We start from the raw sequence: 21,624 nt of genomic DNA, 5'->3' as shown, positions 1-21,624 counted from the left end.
TACTGGAGCAAAATGTTTGATTTGGTTTGTTTTCCGGACAAACGTTGAACTTTAAGTTGACAAACGGTACGAAAAGTAAGGAAATAGTTTGGTAGATTCTTTGTTCTAAGACTTATTCTTGACAATAAACCTTCCATTTAAAGTCTTTTCATTGAACTCTTCTGCACATCCCACAAATGCATGTTCCTTACAAATATGGCACGACTCAAAAGGAAAACTATCCACCTTTCAAACAGTATAATCACGTATTGCCAGGAAGCATTTTTCCAACACATTTCCTTACTTTTCTGTGAAATATAATTTAAGAGCATTACATTTTACCATTTCCAAACAACAGTGGTGATTAGTAGTTGGTGTAAAATCCTCAGACATTTATATCTACACCTGTCTATAGTTTTTACAATGTTTGACGGTTGCCTACATTCCATGGGAAATATTTCAATCAGGAAATAAAGCTACACAATGCCTCGATATATTCCAGTCTTCTCATCTTGAAATACTTTGTCCGAGTCCACACAGATTAACAAATGTATTTTCTTAACTAGTCACGTTTCTAGTCAAAATGCCTTATACATGATAAAACAAAAACAGCCAAACCACATTTTACCTGCATACGACTTTTTAGATTGACGTGGATATCAAAGCAGAAGCAGAAATGATTTGTTTTGTGTTCATGAAGAGACTTCTATTTCTCTTATTTCATGATGATTTCAGGTTCATTCGATTTATTTTATTTCATGCACTTGAAAGAAATGCAGTGCGAAAGATTAAATCTGTCAAACAAGAAAATACACAAGTGTGAAGTTTGCATGTTCTCCCTGTGCCTGTATGCCAAGCATGGGCATTTTATTGTGTAGCCCTGAAGCCAATTTCCAAACACAAATACATAAAAGTTTTAACGGATAATAATAGGAGAAAAAGTCATTTGAACTTTATATACTGAAAAGTATTCCCCCAAAAAATCTGAAACGCTTTAAATATTTTCAAGTCACATTTGCTGTATCTCCTTGTAGTAAACGTGTTTGCCCCAATTTGGTCCTCTGGGAGAAAGTCTGAAATTTGTGCGGCCTTCACACTGACCCAAGTTGTCCATTCCATTTATCTTGAGTGTTAGATAGATCCTGCCTGGTCCCACAAGCTAAAGTCAATCCCAGACTCATGCTGTTTCCCAGGGTTTCAACCTCCGAGTCATCCTGGAAGGTGTGGGACTCTGGTTGCTCGGCTGCACATCCAGCTTCGTCACTCCGGGCACTTCCTTCCCCTCCTGAATGAGCCGCATCACCTCCGCAAAGGAGAGCTGCTCTGTCTGGGTTTGTGCAGAAGCTTCTTCTGTTGGAGTTTCACCGACTTCAAAACCCGAAAGCGAAGACGTCCTCTGCTCCCGCTGCTCAACAGCACAGGGGGAAGAGGATTTCTGCTGTTTGTAGCTGGACCGGTCGATGGGCTCAACAAACCTGGTGGGATCAGAAGGCAGAGGACTGATGGCACAGAAAACAAAGCTCGTGTCGTGAGGAGGAATTTTCTGTGACACTGTAACATGATGACCTTTAAAAGCATTTTTCCCCACACAGTTGGATTATGAAACTGAGGCACTACAGCACATAGCTGCACCACACACTTACTCTCAATTGCAATCAGGAGTTTCTTACAGGGGAATAACACTGTATTCTCCTTTTTACCTACAATTCTGTTCCTCACTTACCTTCTGATTGGAAATTGCAGCCAAGAGCAGTTAAGAACGAGCAAATTCTCCATTATAAGGTAGAGTAACACACAACACAAATATTGTAATCATATAGGAGAAATGCAGGCAAGTAGCATTTATTATAGGTGTAAAGAATTTAGAGTTTATTTGTGTTTGTGTGGCTATTGGCCTTTAACATTGTGCTTGTAAGACATCAGTTGTATGTAGCAACTGAAAATTGAGGAGAAAGAAAGGAAGGTCTGCTTTGCATGTTCTCAGCATGTTGTTATGGGCAGTGGTGAACTACAGACTATTACCTGCCTTTTCCACTGACACACCATCTTCATGGCTTCCTTCACCACATCAATCAATCTTCTCTGAGGTCTTCCTCATGTCAAAAGTGTGGCTGGGGTTCAAAATGAACCCTCAAGTAGTGATACTGACATTATATTTTTACAATGTATTAAAACCAGACTCCCATCTAATGAGAGGAAATACTGGCTAAACATGACATAAACGCGGCTTTTGCTTTAGGTCCAGAATAAACCAATTATTAAGCTAAAGTGTCTCACCTGCTATAAAAGAAGAGTTTCAGGTCCAGTATTTCTTCTTTGCTGCAGTCGGGCTTGTTCAAACACTTTAATCCGTCCACAAACCGCTGATCCGCCTCGAAATCAAACGACTCAAAGCGCAGGAAAACAGATTCCATGTTTATCAAAAGTCAGACTTATGTTTTTGTTTTCCATTCACATGCTGGGATGAAACATCCGGAAGAGTCCAGAGGTCTGACAGAGAAAGAGAGGGTGGGGGGGCACAGCGCCCCCACACAAACGCCTCCGAGCGGTACTGCACACAGAGCAGCTTCACTGATGGAAGACCAGTGAGCTCCCCTGCAGGTAACAGAGGATACGTTCGAAGAGTAATTCTACTGATGCACTGAGACCTAAGTATCATACATTTATCTTTTTGACATGGATAAATGGCAGCTCGTCGTGCCACTGTGACCATTATTTGTGGCCATTTAGCCAATTCCCAAAATAAAGTCATTTTGACCACTTTTGAACTTAATTTGACATGTAGATACACCATATTCATAATGTTACCTTACATTTGTGTTTAGAAATTTAAGACAAGCCATTATTGTGCATATGTTCTTGCAGTATAAGTACTCAGTGACAAATGGGCCCTATTAGGCCAGTAGTGAGGTTTAAATTATGGTGGTGGTATATAATGATATATGTTGACCAGTTCTATGCTCATACATCCAACCTGCACTCTAGACAGGTCTCCAGTCCATCACAGAGTAGACAGAGAGGGAGAAACAATCACTCACACTCATAATAACACCTAGGTACATACTGCATTCAATAAGAGTCACTAATCAACCTCACTGTGGGAAGAAACCAGAGTAAATGAAGGAAACCCACGCACACGGTGAGAACATGCCAGCACCAAGACTTGATACCATGACATTTTTACTGTGAGGCGAGAGTGCTAATCGCTGCTCTACCATGCAATCAATTTAATACATTTCTATATGTTTAGTTAGTATGTAAACCAGTTCTTTCAGTTCTCATTTATTGTGACACAATGAATTAACCCTCTGGTGGAAAAAGGGAAACATTGAGGCCCTCACAATGAAGAAAGTTGCCCATCCCTATACTACATCTCTGTGTGCCCAAATGAAAGGTCATTTGATAAAATATAAACTGGTTCATTGCTTGAACTGTCTTCAATTCCACGTTACAAGCACAGTTTTTACATTTTCCTTTCTCAGACAAATAATAATGTATATGAGATTACACAATTGCAATTTGTTTTGTAACTTTAATGCCATTAAAAAATAAAATTACTGTCTTGAAAAATGTAATTCAAAAGCTCTTCAAAAGGCTCACTCAGTAGAATGGTAGATTAAATGCTGTAAATTACACTAATGTAAAATTACATACTGGATATAGCACGAAAATGTCTTATGTAATTCAAGTAATGAGAGTTTAGTAATTTGCTTGACCAAGGCTGAGAATAATTTTGCAGCAGTATTTTCCTCAAACTAATAATAACTCAATCACCTAAAAACAGCTCACCTCTTGAGGTTCATCATAAACCTGCAGGTTTTTGTCAAACACTGATTATTCAATCTAAATGGTGAAAAATGTGGAGCAAAACTAGTCAATAAATGATCAAAATAGTTAAAAACGAGTTTGTAAATTAACTTATTTTTTCATTTATTCCATCTTCTAAACCACTTTATGCAGCTCAGGGTCATGGGGAACGGGGTGAACTTTGTGTTTTGCTAAAAATAAAAATGCAAAGTGAAGTGTAGCCACACTGATACTTTATTAAAACCAGAAAGATATTTTAGCATATAAATGTTCTTGTTTTCAGTTTCATGTGGCTTCACTGGCCCCGTGTATCTGGGTTATCATGTTCAACCAAAGCCTCTCCACTGGGAACTAACCCACATCGATGTGTGTGTTTGTGTAACAGTGGAGGATGAACATGTGTGAAATGTGACCCCGTGTGATTGTGTTCCTCCTCCTCTTCCTCCGGCGCTTGCTCGACCTGTCCTTGACCACGACTACCAGCTGAGAGACAAAGAGCCTCATCTGATCTCATCTGTAGAGAATCAGTATGTGCTTGAGGGAAATTCAAATGTTGATATTCTTATCTGTAGCACAAAGCTGAACATGGAAAGATTTTAAATACACATTTTGAAAAAAAGATTTTGCTTTTTTGCCCGGTGAAAGTGGAAGTCAGGAGTCGCGGCCACTGAGTAAAGAAGAGAAGTGAGGTCATGCTCCTGACAGGTTAAGAAGTCTCATCCTATTAACTGCTTATCGTGTACTTTTTCTTTTTCTGAACATGTGGCGTAACAGCCAGCAGCACTGTTCTCGAAGAGCTGATTACTGCCTCGTAAACAAGTGTCGGAAGTGTGAACAAAATCATAAGTGACCGTAAAACCAAAAACACATGACTGGATTCACACATGATTTCACGTTCGATGTTTGTTTATTGAATGAAACATGAAGTTATCCTCTGTAAACATAGTATATAAAATGTATTATAAGTAAGTGACATAAGGATTAAGCCCAAAGGTAAAAGGAGATGGTTTTTTTTTTTTTTTTAAATTGCACCATAAGAAATACATCTAAATACAATTAACTGAGCGCTCCACTGAATCATCTTCGGTGAAGCTGAGTTTAAAGACTACATGTTAAATCTGTTCGTTTCTCTTCCTGGTGTCGATGTTAAGCTTCCGTTTCAGCCACAGCTTGAGTCTCCTGCCGTGCTCGCTGCGGGCGGGTGTCTGTGCCGCTGGAGCTTGCTCGGGTTGGAGGTTTGCCTCTGGGTGGAACGAGACTGACGGGCGAAGCAGAAGGTCAACGTCCTGCTGGAGCTGCACTCATAGTTCCCATCCTGCCGGCAGAAAAAAAAACCAAAAACAGGCTGATGTGAAGCATGACAATTTCCATTATTAAACCGAACATAATAACAAAGAAATAAAGGAGACATAGTGGATGTGAATTGACATGTCAAAGCTTAATGTTTTTATGATAAATCTCAGCAGGATAAAGTAGAAAGGTTTTAATTGTTACTGATGAATGTTGTGAGCAATGTGTCAACAGTTCCCAAAACTTTATTAGCACCTATTTTGGTAATAATCTGTTTGGAACATGTTACTGAGCAGTGTTTGCATGTTACTGAAATGTAAGACTTGAATAAAGCTTCATAAACTAGTGTTGTCACTGTACTAGTTATTACAAATAAAAAATGACTAGTAAAGTAATTATTTTTTGAATGATCTCTTTAAAGTTTCTTGGTAATGTGTACATAGCTGTATTGTAGCTATTGCAGTAATACTTAAAGATCCGGAGATTAAGATTCTTCGTTGCTTGCTTTAATGTAGTTCTTTCATTTCTTTTAAAGCTTTAATTTCTTTCTTTTATTTTTACTTTTCTTTAATTTCTTTGTAAAGTTTTTATGTATTTATTTTATTGCTTTTATTTCTTTGTAAAGCACTTTGAAACTGTGTTTGAATGGTGCGCCATGAATACATTTGCCTTGCCTTGGGTCACGCTAATGACTGATTCATTCATTAAGTTCAGCTGAAGTTACATCAGTTAGTTGAAACATGATCTATAATCTGGATGTTTCTAAAAAAAAAAACCTAAGAAAAGACGAAGCAGCGATTAGAAAGGGCAGAAAATCTACACATGCAGACAGCAGCAGGCAGCACCTATAAAGGTATGTTGCAGTCTATTTAACAGCACTGATTCTGTGGATATAGACTGCTTTTAAATCTTATAAGCTGCTTTCATTTATCATTCATTAGACAGTAGATTCTCCTTCTTATATAAACAGGAGCTTAGAGGTGCTCAGACAATAGCTGGATTTTGATCATGTTAAAGCAAACAGTCAGTTACGTACAGTAAGTATGACTGATGGGGACAACAAGGCAACAAGGCAAGGTTTTGTTTTTTACTATGAAAGTAGGAAACTCAATGAAATCACACATTGTGATAAAGAAGACATTTCCTGTTTCCTGCATCCTAATCCATCAGTCGGTCATTAGACTGTACTGTTGATGAGGTCAACGATCAGCACTTCCCAGCCGTAATGTAGCCACGTCTGAATTGGTATATTCCTATTTGTGCATTGCTTTGTAATGCAAATATGCAAATTTTGACAACAGCCAATAAAAAACCGAATAGACTGTCGTGCTTTTCAGCACTGACCTCCGTTGTGGTCGTACTCGTGCTTTGTCTGCCGCTCTGGGTCAGGCTGCTCCCCTTCTCCTCCTTCTGCCCTCGACCGGCCTCCTCTCGCTGCTTCATGAATCTCTGGTTGACGATCCTCGTCACGCTGTCGTTCCTGTGCAGCGGGGCAGCCGGAGGCCTTATTGGGACTCGTTCAAGGTTTTTCAGGCTCTTCGGCTTCTGCCCCGAGCCAGGCGGCGCTGGTTTGTCCGCCCGGCCGCTCACCCTGCGGAGAAACTCCGTCACCAGGCCGTACCGGTTGGCGTTGGCTGCTTTGCTGGGGGGCTTGTTGCTGCTCAGAGAGCCGTGGGTTTGACTCGCACCTGCACGAGGGCTGCTTTGTCGATTCAAAACGAGGCCTGGGTGACCTTTGTGCGACATGTTCCACAGAGCTCGATCCCTGGAAGTGGATGAAGAGGAGGAGGAGCTCAGGTTGGTGGGTGAGGGGATGGAGGACACGGCACTAGCAGAGTGTCTTCGGTAAAGTTTAGGTGATGAGGTCGATGATCGAGGTCTCTCGGCTCGGCCTGTTATCCCGTCCAACGAGGAGGAGATGTGATGAGAGCGAGCAGAGACGAGCGAGGGGCTCAGGACTCTGGAAGGGCTATTTCTCATGGTGATGGAGGTCTGAGTCCCATCTGTCTGCTGGCCCACGCTCACCATCTGAGGCTTGATGAGGGTCTGAGTACCCGAGCAGGCCACGTCCACCCAGCGCTCCGCTAATCTCCCCCTCTTCTCCTGTGAGCCGCCGTGACTCGTGTGCCTCCAGCTGGCCGTCATCTCCTTCATGTCGTCGCTCAGGTTGGCAGAAGACCCCAGACAGAGCTGAGAGAAGGAGGTCGGCGGCGTGCACCAGGGGGAGGGCGTGCTGACAGATCCACTGTCTGAGACGGGGCTTTGCTTCTGCTGAGCCAGCTGGACTCTGCGGGCGGACGGCGGGCTGTAATAGATGCGAAAGACCGACTGCTCCGGGGCAGTGTGGCTCCTCTCCATCGACATCTGCTCAAAGTTGAGATCAGGGAAGCTCAGCGGCATGATTAGATGGTCCCACGTCTTAACGGGGTCCTCTTGGTCCAGCTGGGCCGCCTCCTGGCTCAGATAGCACCAGTTCTTGCTCCGCTTAGCACCGTGTGGAGAAAACTGTCGCCGGACTCGGCTCCCTGTTGAGCTGCAGATCCTGTGGAAACACCAGGTGATAAATTCGTTTGGTCTTCGATGGGCTCATGAACAAGATGTTTGTGGTGAACACTGACCTGTCGGCTCCACAGGATCGTCCATCATGGAGAACACCGCTGACGGGACGCTGAGGCAAAAGAGAAGAAATATTTATATGGACAAACCCTGTGAGGGAACAATCCAGACTGAAAATCCATAAAGACATTCCTGGATTTTCAGTCTGGATGATAATGAACTCATAGTCTTTCAACTACTATTCATATGAAGTGAAATGAGCTACTCATGACATTCAGGAGTACTGATGGAGACAATGAAAGCAAGTGTAGGACCAGGATTTGACTCCACTATTTTAGATGCATTGCTTTTTTTATGCAAGATTTTTAAACTAATTCATTTTTACTTCTGTTAAAACTTTTACTTCCAGTTTGACTGTAGTTATTTAGATTTTATGGCTGTACCTTTGATTCTTCTTCTCCCAGGAGAACTTAAAACCTTCAACATTTTCAGTATTGCTGAGCGCTGTTCACGGTACTGAGAAACATGAGTTTTGTCTGTGATCGTAAGGTACTACTAAAGGGGCTCAGTAAAGATGAGAAAGATTAACATATTTGTGAAACATCAACAGTTTTCTGATTAAAATGCTGCTGTGTGGCTGTTGTTTTTGGGACACGGTAACCTTTAAATGTGGCTCTATAGTGAACAGCAATCTTCAGATGGATAACATTTTACTCTAAAGTATTATAAGCTTTACAGAAAAAATACATTTTATCTCTGATTTGACACAAACTCGGCAAGGGAATGAGCCGCAGCTGCAGCTCAAGTGTGGACCTGCAAAGCTGCTGGCATGCTTTTGTTCAACATGGAAAAGTTGTTTCTCTGAGGAAAAGCAGGATTACAGTCTAGTCAGTGGAGTAACAAAGACAATCTGGCACTTTGAAGAAGATCTGCAGTCCTGTTGTGAAATAAAGCTTCATTTCTTTGAATTTCGATTGATCAATATGAGGAAATGTAAAACTCTGTGAATGTAGGATGCCGAGTTGAATCAGTGTTTTCATATTGTAGACTCCAACATGCCTGTCCTGTTTGGCTGCATCTCCTACAGGAGATTACCCTAAATACTCTGGCATGGGTCTTTTCATGATGCCTGTTGAGTGTCAGGAGGATGTGAAGCCAGGGACAGAGATCATCAGTTGGACTTCCAGCTGTATCACGCAGACACACACACACACACACACACACACACACACACACACACACACACACACACACACACACACACACACACACACACACACACACACACACACACACACACACACACACACACACACACACACACACACACACACACAGCAGGGCAGCTCCTGCCTGAAGGGTAAACACCATCCTTACCTCGGCGGTCTCGCCCGGAGCTGCTCTGGCCTCACTGTCAAATTCAATCCGCTCATCCTGAAGCTCTTCACCGAGGTCTCGCAACAAGCCTCGCAGCACGGACACGTCTCTTTTATCCTAAATAAAAACAACGACAAAAAATGCTTTATTAGATTTTAGGAGTGACTTTTTCACGCTGGAGGAGATTTATATGTCATAAAAATGTTTTCCTTTAATTCACTATGTCAGCTTTCTCTACAAGACTCATATAGACCTAAACAAGTTTCCAGATTTAAACATGCATCATACAAGTTTTTAAAAGGTATTTTCCACATGGGAAGGAAATAGCGAGAACGGGTGGTAAAATTCCAACTATAAAATATGATAGAGTATCTCTGGCAGGGAGAACTCACAGCCACATGGCTGACGGTGAACCAGATAACAGTGATCAGATTCACAGATTCCCCATCCATCATTTTACTACTGAAAAAACTCCAAGTATGCCTTTGGAAGCATTCCTTTTCTGTTACCACAACTTTAACATTAAAGCAGATTAAAGCAAAATTCATCCTGAGTTGTCCTACAGCCAGTCACAAGCCGTGGATTTACAACCGTATCAAATCCATCCATCTTCATTAAGTCATGTTCAGCGGGTGTTGGAGTCTATCCCAGCTATAACATCGACCAAAAGAGGGTAAACCACTGGCAGATTTCTAATCAATCACATGGGTAACACAGAGGGAGACATTGAGCTACACACACAGCCATAGAATAGTTATTAATTTAGCCAACAGGCATGTTGGATAGGTGTTTGGATCGTGAGAAGTAGCGTGTTCAGACCTGGATGCTTTCAAAGCACATGATCCATATACTAAGTCCAGGATAATTACTTGTGCAGAACCTGAAGACTATTCTTAAGACGCCAAATCACTGAACTGTAGGCGTATAGACGGACGATTTCTTTCTCAAGTGAAAATCGAACTCTGACATTAGTCATAGCCTCAATACAACCTCAACAAGAGGACACTTCAGACTAAACTTGTATGAATTTTCTCATTCTTCTTATTAATTTCAGGTTAGGTGGTGCTCATTTCTGAACCCCCTCATGCTTTTACAATGTCCTTATTCAAGTAGAAGTATCAGCATTCCTGGTTTTATACTTTTTTCACAAAAGTCTCTGTGCTTGTACTTATGCGTGCATTGTGTGTACTTTTACTGTACCTCTTTTCCCTTCGTGTCCGGTCTGTTAACTTGACACCACTGATGGAGGATCCAGAGAATCTGCAAAGAAAGCTGCATTCTCGGATCCCTACAGCTGCTGACAAAATCATGTTGATCGGCAGGCGTTGCTCCGGTTTCTTTCGCTTTCTGCTTGGCTTCGTTGGTGCAGCGGTCCACTGCACTCTCCAGCTGGGACTCTCTGATATTGTGAGCGTCGTGATTTACATGTCCGTCATTGTGAGCAGAGGTCTTGCACATATCCTCCAGTGCCAGAAGCGTCTCCACCCGGCTGATGAAACCCAACAGCATGGCCTGCAGAAGCTCCAAAGCCTCATTGAGGAATATCTTCTGTGTCTTCCCGTTGGAGTTCTTCTCTGTGGGGGAGGTGAAAGTACTTGAGGGAGGCGAACTGTGGCTGTTTTTAGTTGGTGTTGTTAGGATCTGGAGCGCCGAGCTCAAAACGCAGGAATGATCTCTGAGGGCAAGAAGTGCTTCAAAGTCTTTCACACTCATTCCTTTGAGCGCTCTGTTGGGTTTGTTGTTGCCGTCGTCGCTCTCGCGGCTGTCTGAAGGGTCCCACTCGCCTCCGATGGGACCTTCTCGCGGGATGTGACACGCACTCGCCATAACGTCATTCTGCGATCGGTAGCAAACTGCCTCAACACCCACGTCTCTTTTGTCTGACTCTTCATTCTGACCCTGCTCACACATCATGGGTCCTACTTTCAAACCTCTCTCTCTATTATCCATTGCGGTCTGATTTTCATCCAAAACATCCCGGTTCTCTTCATCTTCCTCTTCCCCTCCTCCTCCTACTCCTCCTCCTCCTCCAACTTTCTCTCTGAGGTCGCTCATCTCTGCTCGCAGTCCTCGGTTCTCCACTTCCAGCTCCACGATGCGCCGGCTCAGAAGCGTGGCTTCTTCTTCCACCAGTTTCAGGTGAGCTTTGACCTCCGCCTCTCTGCTGCGGGCTGAATTTTGCTTCCCTTCTGGCGATTGCGTGGCGTCAATGTCGCCGAAGGCTGCGTGGTACTTGGCCAGATCGTCGCGCATTGTCTCGCTGTCTGATACCAGGTTAGTGAGCTTCTTGCACATGAGGGCCAGTTCCTCTTTGGCAAAGTGGAGTTGGCACTTGAGATCAGCGCTGTCATCCTTTTTTAAACAAAAAAACACAATGAAGGGAATCACAACCACATGAAATAACTCAGGGATGCAACTACAGCAAATTTGTCATGAATCCGAATCAAACCTCGATCTGTTGAGAAAGCCGCTTCTCTGCTTTGCTGGCTGTTGATCTGACGCTTCTTTTCCTCTGAGAGCTCTGAGGGGCAAAAACAAATGTTTTACCACACACAATCCACAGAAATGGATCCAGATGGGGCAGCACAGTGACACAGTGGTTAGGACTGTTGCTGGCTGCCTTTATGCGTGGAGTTTATAAGTTCTATGTGTATTTGTTACTTAGATCTCTTCACACACTCATATTAATTAATTATTCAATTATTTGAGAACGAAAATGTAATCTCCAGGTGAAGGACTGACAGGTGACCAAATGTACCAAAGAATCACGAGTTAAACTTTACGCAATGGCCCTTTAAAGTATGAAAATACAACTTAAGCTGCAGCTCCATCCAACCCTAATTGGCTATAGCAAACCAGAAGATGAAGGGATGAGTGGAGCACGGAGGTCTGAAACTTCCTCTTCATCACAGTGAGGCAGGAGTGTCAAACCCGCATTAGTTCAGGGACCACATACAGAACAATTTGATCTCAAGTGGGCCTGACCAGTAAAATAACATCTAGGAACAACCACAACTCGAGATGTAACGGTTTCTGCTTTTCTTCAGCCCCTCACAAGTTTCTCAGACAATTCAATCTCTTTCTGTTGTGTTGTGCTGCTGCTACTTTCTGAACAATACCCTGCTTTTTTTAATCCTTTACCCTCATATTGAAATTAAAAGCAAATTTATTATTAGTTATTTCTACACTTTCAAACCCAGTCGAGGAGTTTTCCATTTTCATGCTGCTCAAACATTTCGCACAAATCTTTCAAGCAGATTTGAATTTTAATCCTTAGAAAATCTCCCAAATTCTTGAAATAAATAACGTGAGGCTACATTTGGTCACCTTTTGAGAGCTGAATTTGTGGGGTTTTTTCTTTCTTTCATTTGTGTGTCAGAAACTTGTGATTAAGTGTGACGGTCCTAAAATTTCAAATGTCTTCACATTACATCTCCCAGCAAAGTAGGATGTATGCAAACATTACTCCAGAACCTAATTAGTAAAGCTAAACTCAAACATTTGTGTGAAACATGAAATCATTGTATTTTATAAGCTATGATAAATAACTGGGGTTTTTTTGTTTGTTTGTTTGTTTGTTTTTGTAAAATGTCCAAATTGATTTCTTCAGCGTTACACATGGTTGAGGAATGAATTAATAAAAGTACGAATTTACCCCAAAAGCCCGGAAAACACAAGACCGAAGCACCAAAAACAAAGAGTCTATCCACATTTTGGATTGATAAAACCATCACAAAACAAATATAACTTGGATTTTGACTTTATAAGGAGAAATGTCCAAGGATGCTCCAAATGTACGATCTCCCACTTTTATTCCTTCTCTGCGCCGCATGACTCAAGTTATTTGTAAGTCTGAGCATGAGCGGAATGTAAGCTTGTGTCTGGCAGCGTTGTCTCCCTGTTAAACACCAGACTGGATGTCACTGTGTTAATAATAGTGTTCTTATAGTCGAGCTGGAAGATGCGGACACCAGGACGGTTTCCTGCTCAGGGTCACGTTACGGTCTCTATAGCTGCCGTCCTGAAATGTGATATCGCTGACAAAAGGTGACATTGTCACCAATGCTGCTGCTTTATCTTTCTCACTGCATATCCTCATGAGGATTTTGTTATTGTTGAGGTCTGTGCAGCTTCTCTTTGAGCTGACAGCCTCGTGTTTCCTCCTTTAAACAGTCCAGCAGCAGAGCAGTGAGGCTCTGACCGTCCTCCCTCCTTCAGATCTCTCCACTCTGTGTTTTGTGCTCCTAGATTAGGTAATCTAAGTGGATTTCCCTGTTGGGATCAAAGAGACTAGCCTCTGCCTGAGATGAGTGGACCAGACTGAGCCCATGCCAAAGCACCGAATCCTGGATTAAACCAAGCACGTGTCACTGGAGTGCTCTGCAGTGAGCAAAGGATCCAGCAGGAGAGAATCAAAGGTGCTCAGGGTCTTCATTTGATGTCGGGGGAGTTGTGGCACCCCGTTTGATAAAAGGGTATTCAAGGATGGTTTTAGGTCAGTGTGTCAAGGCATCAACAGCCGTCTTTTTGAAGGCCATAATACACACTGATCCAGATTTAGCCGGGCTTAATACAAGCAGAAAGAGAGAAAGCGAGAGTCTATTTTTGTAATCCCTCGCACCCTCTCTGCTTTTTTTCCTGTCTTCTCAGCCGACATCATCAGCTGTGCTGAGAGTTCAGGCTCCAGCATACCAGGCTGCTTCACCCAGCCCCGGCACCGGGCAGCTGCCGGCCCAGCCCTCCTCCTCCCATATCCCCCAGGGTCACGTATCATTTGACTTCAGGGGGGAACGAGGGATGAGAAGGACAGCTGGACGGGTGCAGCTGTGTGGGGTAACCGAGAGAAGGACAACTGACCACAGAGATGAACATTTAACTTTCTGTCAGTGTTCAGACCACATATCAAGATCTCAGACAAATGAGTTATTAACGGTCCAGTCCAGTCAGCATTTACAAGTAACTAAGAACTGGAATTGTTCCCACTACCAAGTGTGGGAAATAAATGGGAATCCATGAAAATCGGAATATTCCACTGTGAAGTTGGGGGGTGGGATCATTAGAGTTCAAGACACACATTTAATACCACTCAAAACAGCAGCAATTCCACATCTACATGTACTCCGCAATAGTCCTTTATCATACGACCCACTACCCACATCTGACCTCATTTTCGGCCACAAGAAACACCATCAAAAACCTCACAACCAGAAGGTTCCAGGTTCTAACCTGTTGGGCATTGAGACCTTTTGATAGTGAGTTTGCACATTCTTCTTGTGGGGGTGTGGATTTCCACCAGGTCTCCAAAGCACTAATAACTTTCCTGACACTTTGTGTGTGAATCTCTCAAAGGCAGCACGGTGTAGTGATTTGCACTGTGGCCTCACAGCAGCAGGATTCTAGTTTAAAATTGGAGTCCAATGAGGCCTTTCTGTGCAGGGTTTGCATGTTCTCCCTGCAACCGAATGAGGTCTGCAGCAATCTGTAGATGTGCTTGCTAATTGTTTCTGTACATTTCCTGTTAGTGTAAATATGTGTGGATGTTTTTCTCTATATCCGCCTTGAGATGAAGCGATGATCGGCCCAGCTTTGCTTTTCCACCTGTTTGTTGGGATTGGCTGCAGCCCTCACCCCTCCCCCAACCCCTCTTCTTGACAAAGCTGCTATAGAAGAAGAATGAATAGAACCTTATTGTTGTTTAACAACAGTAGTTTTTTTACTCCTATTGTTGAATGTCTTGAGGGATCAATAACGTATGAATGAAAATCTCAAATTGGTCGGTCAGGTTTCACTGGTTTCAGGTTTCTACATCACATCTGTGTTGCTGCCTTTTAACAATCCTCTCTTCTTTTGGCTTTGACAAAAGCCTTTCTCACATATGTGTTTTCAAGGTGGGCCAGGATAGGCTCCAGCCCCCACAGGATAGTGTCCTGGATAGAGTGGGTAGAGGATGGAAAGGTGATTGGCGTTTCAAGAATTTTACCGTTAAACTCGGCAGGGTGAAATTGAAACTCCTGGAACAGCTGTTAAGTAAATGTATGACTTATGGGGACTCTGATGTGAGAAGCTCACCTCTCTGGTCTTCTCCAGCTCCGTCTGTAGGACCTGCTTGCACACCTCCAGCTCCTGGGTCTTCTCTCGCAGCGCCTCATTGTCCCACTCCAGCTGGGAGTTTTTCTTCTGCACCACCTCCAGCTCGGTGTACAGGCGGCGGGACACGCTCTTTGCAACCTGTCCATGGGAGGAAAATGCATATTATTGCAGCTTAAAGGAGGAAAAGTGTTGTTGAGTGGACTGTTTTCCCACAGCAGTCGGTTTGGCTGAAGCCGAGAGACTTTACAAGGAAATTCTTGTGACAGGAGATGATGGAGGGGGTGAGGGTGAGGCTGTCAGGAATCCAACACCACACACACACACACACACACACACACACACACACACACACACACACACACACACACACACACCCTGCCCCAGTTCGCAGGAACACAGTCTGGCTGCCACCATTTAACAACAGTGATTGAGCTGCGACATTTCTGATAAAAGCTGCTTTTATGTTTCTTTACTCACCAAGAACAGCTCACCACATAATCACCCTACAGTTTGACGAAAATATAAACAGGATGCACGATGAAGACATTTCAGGGTGATAAAACTGTTGCGGCGCGGACAAACAGCAGGGAGCACTTTACAGCTCAGCAAACAGCCGTGACTCAGGGTGTAGTCAACTGATTTCAGACCTCCAGTGTGCATGAACATGACGATCACTGTTTAATGTGTTGAAATGAGAGCGGCTCTGCGGCTCTGCTGCACGTTTGCTCTGATGACTGTGACTGGAAGCACCGTGATTCATCCAGAGAGCCTGTTTGTGGAAAAGGCTTTCACTGCTTGACTGGTGGTGAGTGAATTTAAGGGAAACCACCCGGCCTCTCACCTTGATGTCGTGCTCCAGACTCTTGACCAGCTCCCCGTCCACCTGCCCGGTCTGAGCCACTCGGATGCTGCGGCGCTCGGCCTTGCGGAGGCGGTAGTGGAGGATGCGGCACGTCTTGTTGGCTTGCTCCAGCTGCAGCCGCAGCTCCTGCAGCTGGTACACCTCCTCCTCCTGGAACATGTCGCGCATTTCCAGCATCTCACATCGAAGCTCCTCCACCTCGTCCTGGCGCCACAAAAAAAACACACACACACACACATACTGAAACCGGAGGCAGGAAGGACTGAAATAACAATACTTTGTTTCTGGGCAAGAGCTGAGTCATCAAATTCTTTACTTTCATTATGAATTTTAACATTTTTACCTTTTAATATCTACTTTTCAGTAATAGTTGCCAGTCATGAGTCTCAGGCATTTTTATTCTTTTAATGACTTTAGTAACTTTTTTGTTATTATTTAATGGAGTTAAACTAAGAGGATGAGAAGGCCCGCTCACTTTTTTTCTCATTTGGAACCAAATCTTTTCTTTGCAGGCAGTCAGACGGTTACACAGAGGGGGGGGCATTAAGATTTCTGATGCAGTTTGTAGGGATTGTTTCCAAACTTTGGGCTGTGGACAGACACGAGCGGTCCATTAGTGGTCACAGACAAGAGATCCTTAGAGTTACTTTTATCTGGTTTTGTTTTGGAAGCTTGAGTGTGTTACTTTGAGCTTTACAAGTGTGTGGTCAGTTTGAACAGGGGCACAGCTGTCAGCAAGGTCGACACAGAAAGATGTGTCGGGTTTGATCTGTCTGGAGTTTGCTTATTTTCATCGTGCACACATGAGTTTTGTCCGTGCACTCCGGCTTTTCTCTAACAATCCAAAAACATGCATGTCGTTTAAATTCTTTGGAGAGTCTAAGTTGTTGTTTACCCATGCCCACTGGCACTGCTAGATGTGGGTGTTCTAAATGTGAGTACTAACGTTAGATAACTTTAGATTCAATGTTAAGTAACAATACGGTTTTAAATCCTTGGACTTTATGTAACAAGCATTAATGTACTGCTTGTGTCGTGAGCTAATTTGATTAGATTGACTTTATTACCCAGGACAGGTCATCACTCCAACACAGGGTTATCAGGGACAGACACGTTCACACCAACAGGTCATTTACAGATACCAATGTCTTTGGGTTGTTGGAGTAAGTCAGAATATTTAAAACCCTGGATTCTCACCACTCCACCACCTACTTGACATATAAAGCGTCTTCAGTATTCTTCAACTAAGGGAGTAGTTGTCAAATCAGAAGATTTCAGCTTTAGAAATAGACCTGAAACTTTTACTGCAACACTGGGCCTCCGGATGGTTTAAGATGCACTTTTAAAATGTGAGGAAACAAAATAGTGAGGAAAAAAAAAACGTGTTTGTAAAGCTCATCTCCGGACTCCGGATATCCAAATGACTGCATTAATCAAGGAGTAATTTCCTGCCTTTTAAATGCACCCATGTGTTGAGTATTACTAATCTAGTCTGATAATCAGCTAAAGTTTTTTTTTTTTCCTAAATAAAAAAAACGAATTAATCTAGGTCTAAGTGCCATACAGATGAATTTTTTTCACCTCTTAAGGTGAGGCCTGGACTTTTGATTCGTCCATCAGCTTCTCCTCACTTGCTCTGGACTCTCTAATGAAGAATGACACGGCTTTAGCGCCGACAGAAAGTCTGCTCTCGTCTTGAGAGTCTGAGGGCTTTCCACAAGAACACACACACACACACACACACACACACACACACACACACACACACACACACACACACACACACACACACACACACACACACACACACACACACACACACACACACACACACGAGAAAATCTACACAAATACGAGAACTATTTAGACTAAATCAATCCAGATACCATGCAAACTAACTTAAAGTGAACGAAATCAAACCAACTCGATTAGGTAATTAGATTAAAGTAGATTAAACTTACTTTTAAGTACTCGTTCTCTGATCTCAGGTCCTCCACCTCTCTGACTAAGTCTTCAGTTGTATTCCCCATCATGAGCTCAATAAATGCCCCTGAGGAGTTGAATAAACTGAGCCCCGCCGGTGCAGCATCCAGCTGGGGGGCACTGCTGCCTCCCGCTCCCGTTACGCACGGTGCGTTTTCAACGGCTGCGTCCTCTCCGTCCCGGCTCAGATAGGCTTTGTCGTCTATCCAGCTTAAACCGTTTTCGCTGCTCGGGGAGTCGTTCTTGGTGCTCTCAGATGGGCAGTCGGATATTTCTGAGCTGCTGTCCGAGGAGGAGAGTTTCCCGGACAGGCAGCCGGAGTCTTTGCTCAGGTCCTCGGAAGCGTTGCTGGCATCGGAGAGCTTCCTCTGCGCGCACGGGCTCCTCTGGCACTCCGCGCTGGCACTTGACGGCACTTTCCCCGCTCGTTTAGCCTGCGGTGCCTCAGTTTTCATCTCCTTCGGATGGCCGCACTGCTCCGACTCTGTGTCCTTCAGAGAGGAACAGCTCTGCGCCTCTTTATTGTCATTTTTCTTGTTCTGCTGCGTCCTGGGTTGCTTCTGATTGCGTAGCGCAGTCTTTGCGCTTTTCTCTCCGTCCCTGTTCATTCCGAAGCTTTTCTAGTATGTTCTCTTTTCTTGTTGGACAGGAAGACCGCTACTATATCTAAAACAAAAGGATATTCTGAAAAAAAAAATAGTAAAGAAGAAAAAAACTAAAATCCGCCACTCACAAACAGAGGAGCTCCGACCAGCTGCCCTCCATCCTGAAGACTGAAACTTTGGCACGGCGCGCCCAGAGTCTGAATTCCCTGTCAACGCTGTGACATTGACGTGGATTAACACTGGCGTCCGGTTTCTGTGGCCAAAATAAAACCATTTAAACTGAAGAAATACTCTGAAAATGTTGTTTTCACCAAAGTAAAATAATACTCAGTTTTTTCTCCAAACCTAAATGTTTTAAGCCTCGTTATAAGTGCTTTTGACGATAAGTTAATTTAAGGATACATTTTGAAAACGCTGGCAAGTAATGAAGCATGCTGGCCACACTTTTTTTTTTTTTTAATTAAAGGGTACATTTGCTATAAGCACAATGTCTGAGGCTCCCAACTGTCTTGCATTTAGAGAGACACTCTTTGTCCCTATAAGTTTATTGGCAGACTTCGTACTCTAGTTTATATAAAATACTGTTGGGATCCACGGGCAATGAATGTTATTAGTTTGGAGACACACTTTTACTCTTTCAAGGTATAAATCAAGTCTCCTTGAACAGCCTGCCAGCATTTCACCTGACACCCTTATGGCTTTGAAATGTTGCTCATATTGTATTGTGTCTTCATTATGTTCATTACATATTTTACTTTACATTTAATTCGGTAATTCTTTATATTTCAATTTAAAAAAAGCAACTTTCTTTATTTTTACAAGGCAGTTGCTTCAGATCAAATTATCTCTCTTACAAGCAAAGTCTGACAGCATTAAAAACAAAATATGATAGACAGATACACATGGAGTAGAAATCATAAATATACAAACAAAATGAGAAAGTCCTTTAATTATGTGGATGAGATATGCTATGGGGAGTATAAGTGGAAGCCTGGAGCATAGGGGGGTAGGGGATCCTGAGTTTGGTAAGAAAGACCCTAACACTCACGAAACGATAATTTAAACAAACATGATGAAGGTACTATACAATTAAACATCTACTCCACTATTGTCAATTAAAAAGTCTGTAACACAAGTTTTAAAATCATTATGAGTGATAAGTTCCTTTTAATATTTTGATTTTTGAAGCGTAGACAGAGGGAGCAGAGTACATGAATGCCCTCTACCCAAACTCAGTCCATGTTCCGGGGCAAACTGCATGTTGAATTTTAAGTTAAAATGACATTTATGCAGAGGTATGATGTTAGAATAATTGCTTTATAAAGGAAGGTGTACCAGTAGAGGAGCCTGCGAGCAGACAACCATTTCACCTCACCATGTTGTCTACAGTGTTGCATGATTTACTTGTAGCCAGTAATTAATCTTAAGACGTACTGATAGGTCTCATGCAGCATATGCAATGATCAAGCATTCCTATAAATCACCATAGTCTATTAATGGCACAAAAGTAATAGCAACAAGTGTCAACAAACAACATTTATTCCAGAACTAAAAGCCAAATCTCGTTTTTTTATTTATTTCCAGGTTTTCAACCTGGACATTTGTCATCAAGCACTTTGTAACATTGCCGAAAAAGTGCAATATAATAATAATAATAATAATAATAATAATAATAATAATAATAATAATAATAATAATAATAATAATAATAATAATAATAATAATAATAATAATAATAATAATAATAAAATTTATATGATTAATAAAATTAATAATAATAATAATAATAATAACAAAGTCATGAAAGTGTGGGTGTGTGTGTGTGTGTGTGTGTGTGTGTGTGTGTGTGTGTGTGTGTGTGTGTGTGTACACCCTATCTTCAGCCCTCAGTCTTTACAAGTATCAGCCTCCTTTCTAACCAACCCTTTTGACACGGATTGACTAGTTAGTTGATTATTGATTGACTGACCAGTTCATATTGAGGCAATTTAGAATATGCCAATATCAGAATAGACGCATAAAATGCCACCACAATAGTCTTGTTAAAGTCTATACCAGTCTATACAGTGGGTGTATATGTTTTAGACATTCACATATTCAAGAAGATAAACAAGATAAAATGTTATAACATTTTACTGACAAGCCATAATTATGTTTATGTACATGTCATATATAGGCTATAGGCAAAGAAAACACAACAAATTCTTTTCTTTCACCACTGTGTAAATTTGCTGTATTTGTGTTGCTGCTGTACATGGTATAAACCTGATGTTACATATATGTTGACTGATGATGTTGCAGGAGTAAAAGTGCCACCTTGTGGAGAAGCCGAGCTGTAATTTCGTGGTTTGTGTTTCACGTGCGGTCGTTTTTCCTTGTTTCAGTGACCACAGCTGCAGCCTTCATCAGCATTCCTGCAGAAACCACGCAGTTTTATTCTTCTGACCTCCAAACATCACATCCCATCAGATCCTTATTGTCTCTGAGCGGGCAAAACCCACAGATTATGCTTTGCCGACACACACGTACACACATACACACACACACACACACACACAAGCTGAGCTGCTTGCTCATTGGTCACTGCAGTAGGTGTGTGGAGATGCACAGGAGGGTGTGAAGGCTCAGCATGTGCTCCATCTTTACATCCATCACATGGAAAACATGGCAGCCCCAGACTGAACAGGAGGGGAAAAAACGTGATCTGGGGAAATATATGTAATATAAATAAAAACAAATTCAAAACAGTCATTCGAAACAGTCTGGACATTTTTATTTGTTGTTTAGGGCACAGGCACAGCAAATCCAATGACGTATGATGAATGTTTTTATGGGAAAAGTATCTTGTAACTATATGAGGATCATAATATATCAATTGACATCTTTCTTATGCTTTATGAAAATAATCTAAGTATAAAATACAATCTAAAAGTCATTATATTTCTGTAAGAACCCTCACAATTTAGTTTGTTTTGTTTTTGTTTTGTTTTTACTTAATCTAAACCTTAAACCTTATACTGCTCACATTTCATGTTTTTACAGTGGTCAGTTTTGACCCAGACCACTAACTCCCTA

At 42.4% G+C, this 21,624-nt stretch overlaps 1 protein-coding gene across 1 annotated transcript; it reads right to left on the bottom strand.

Moving 5' to 3' along the window:
- Nucleotides 1-4,672: 4,672 nt before the first annotated feature.
- LOC308113422 (uncharacterized protein) lies at nt 4,673-18,719 on the bottom strand. Its single transcript, XM_080469708.1, has 9 exons — nt 17,923-18,719; nt 15,941-16,165; nt 15,079-15,237; nt 11,459-11,530; nt 10,210-11,361; nt 9,010-9,126; nt 7,695-7,744; nt 6,421-7,618; nt 4,673-5,101 (listed from the first exon to the last, which is right to left on the bottom strand). Exons 1-9 carry the CDS (start codon nt 18,550-18,552, stop codon nt 4,946-4,948), a joined length of 3,759 nt encoding a protein of 1,252 aa, XP_080325834.1. The 5' UTR covers nt 18,553-18,719; the 3' UTR covers nt 4,673-4,945.
- Nucleotides 18,720-21,624: the final 2,905 nt, after the last annotated feature.

The sequence above is a fragment of the Lipophrys pholis genome (genome assembly GCF_963383615.2).
Source record: "Lipophrys pholis genome assembly, chromosome: 8".
NCBI classification, from domain to species: Eukaryota; Metazoa; Chordata; class Actinopteri; order Blenniiformes; family Blenniidae; genus Lipophrys; species Lipophrys pholis.
Note: the sequence above shows the minus strand (reverse complement) of the source record. Positions and strands in the feature narration are given on the sequence as shown.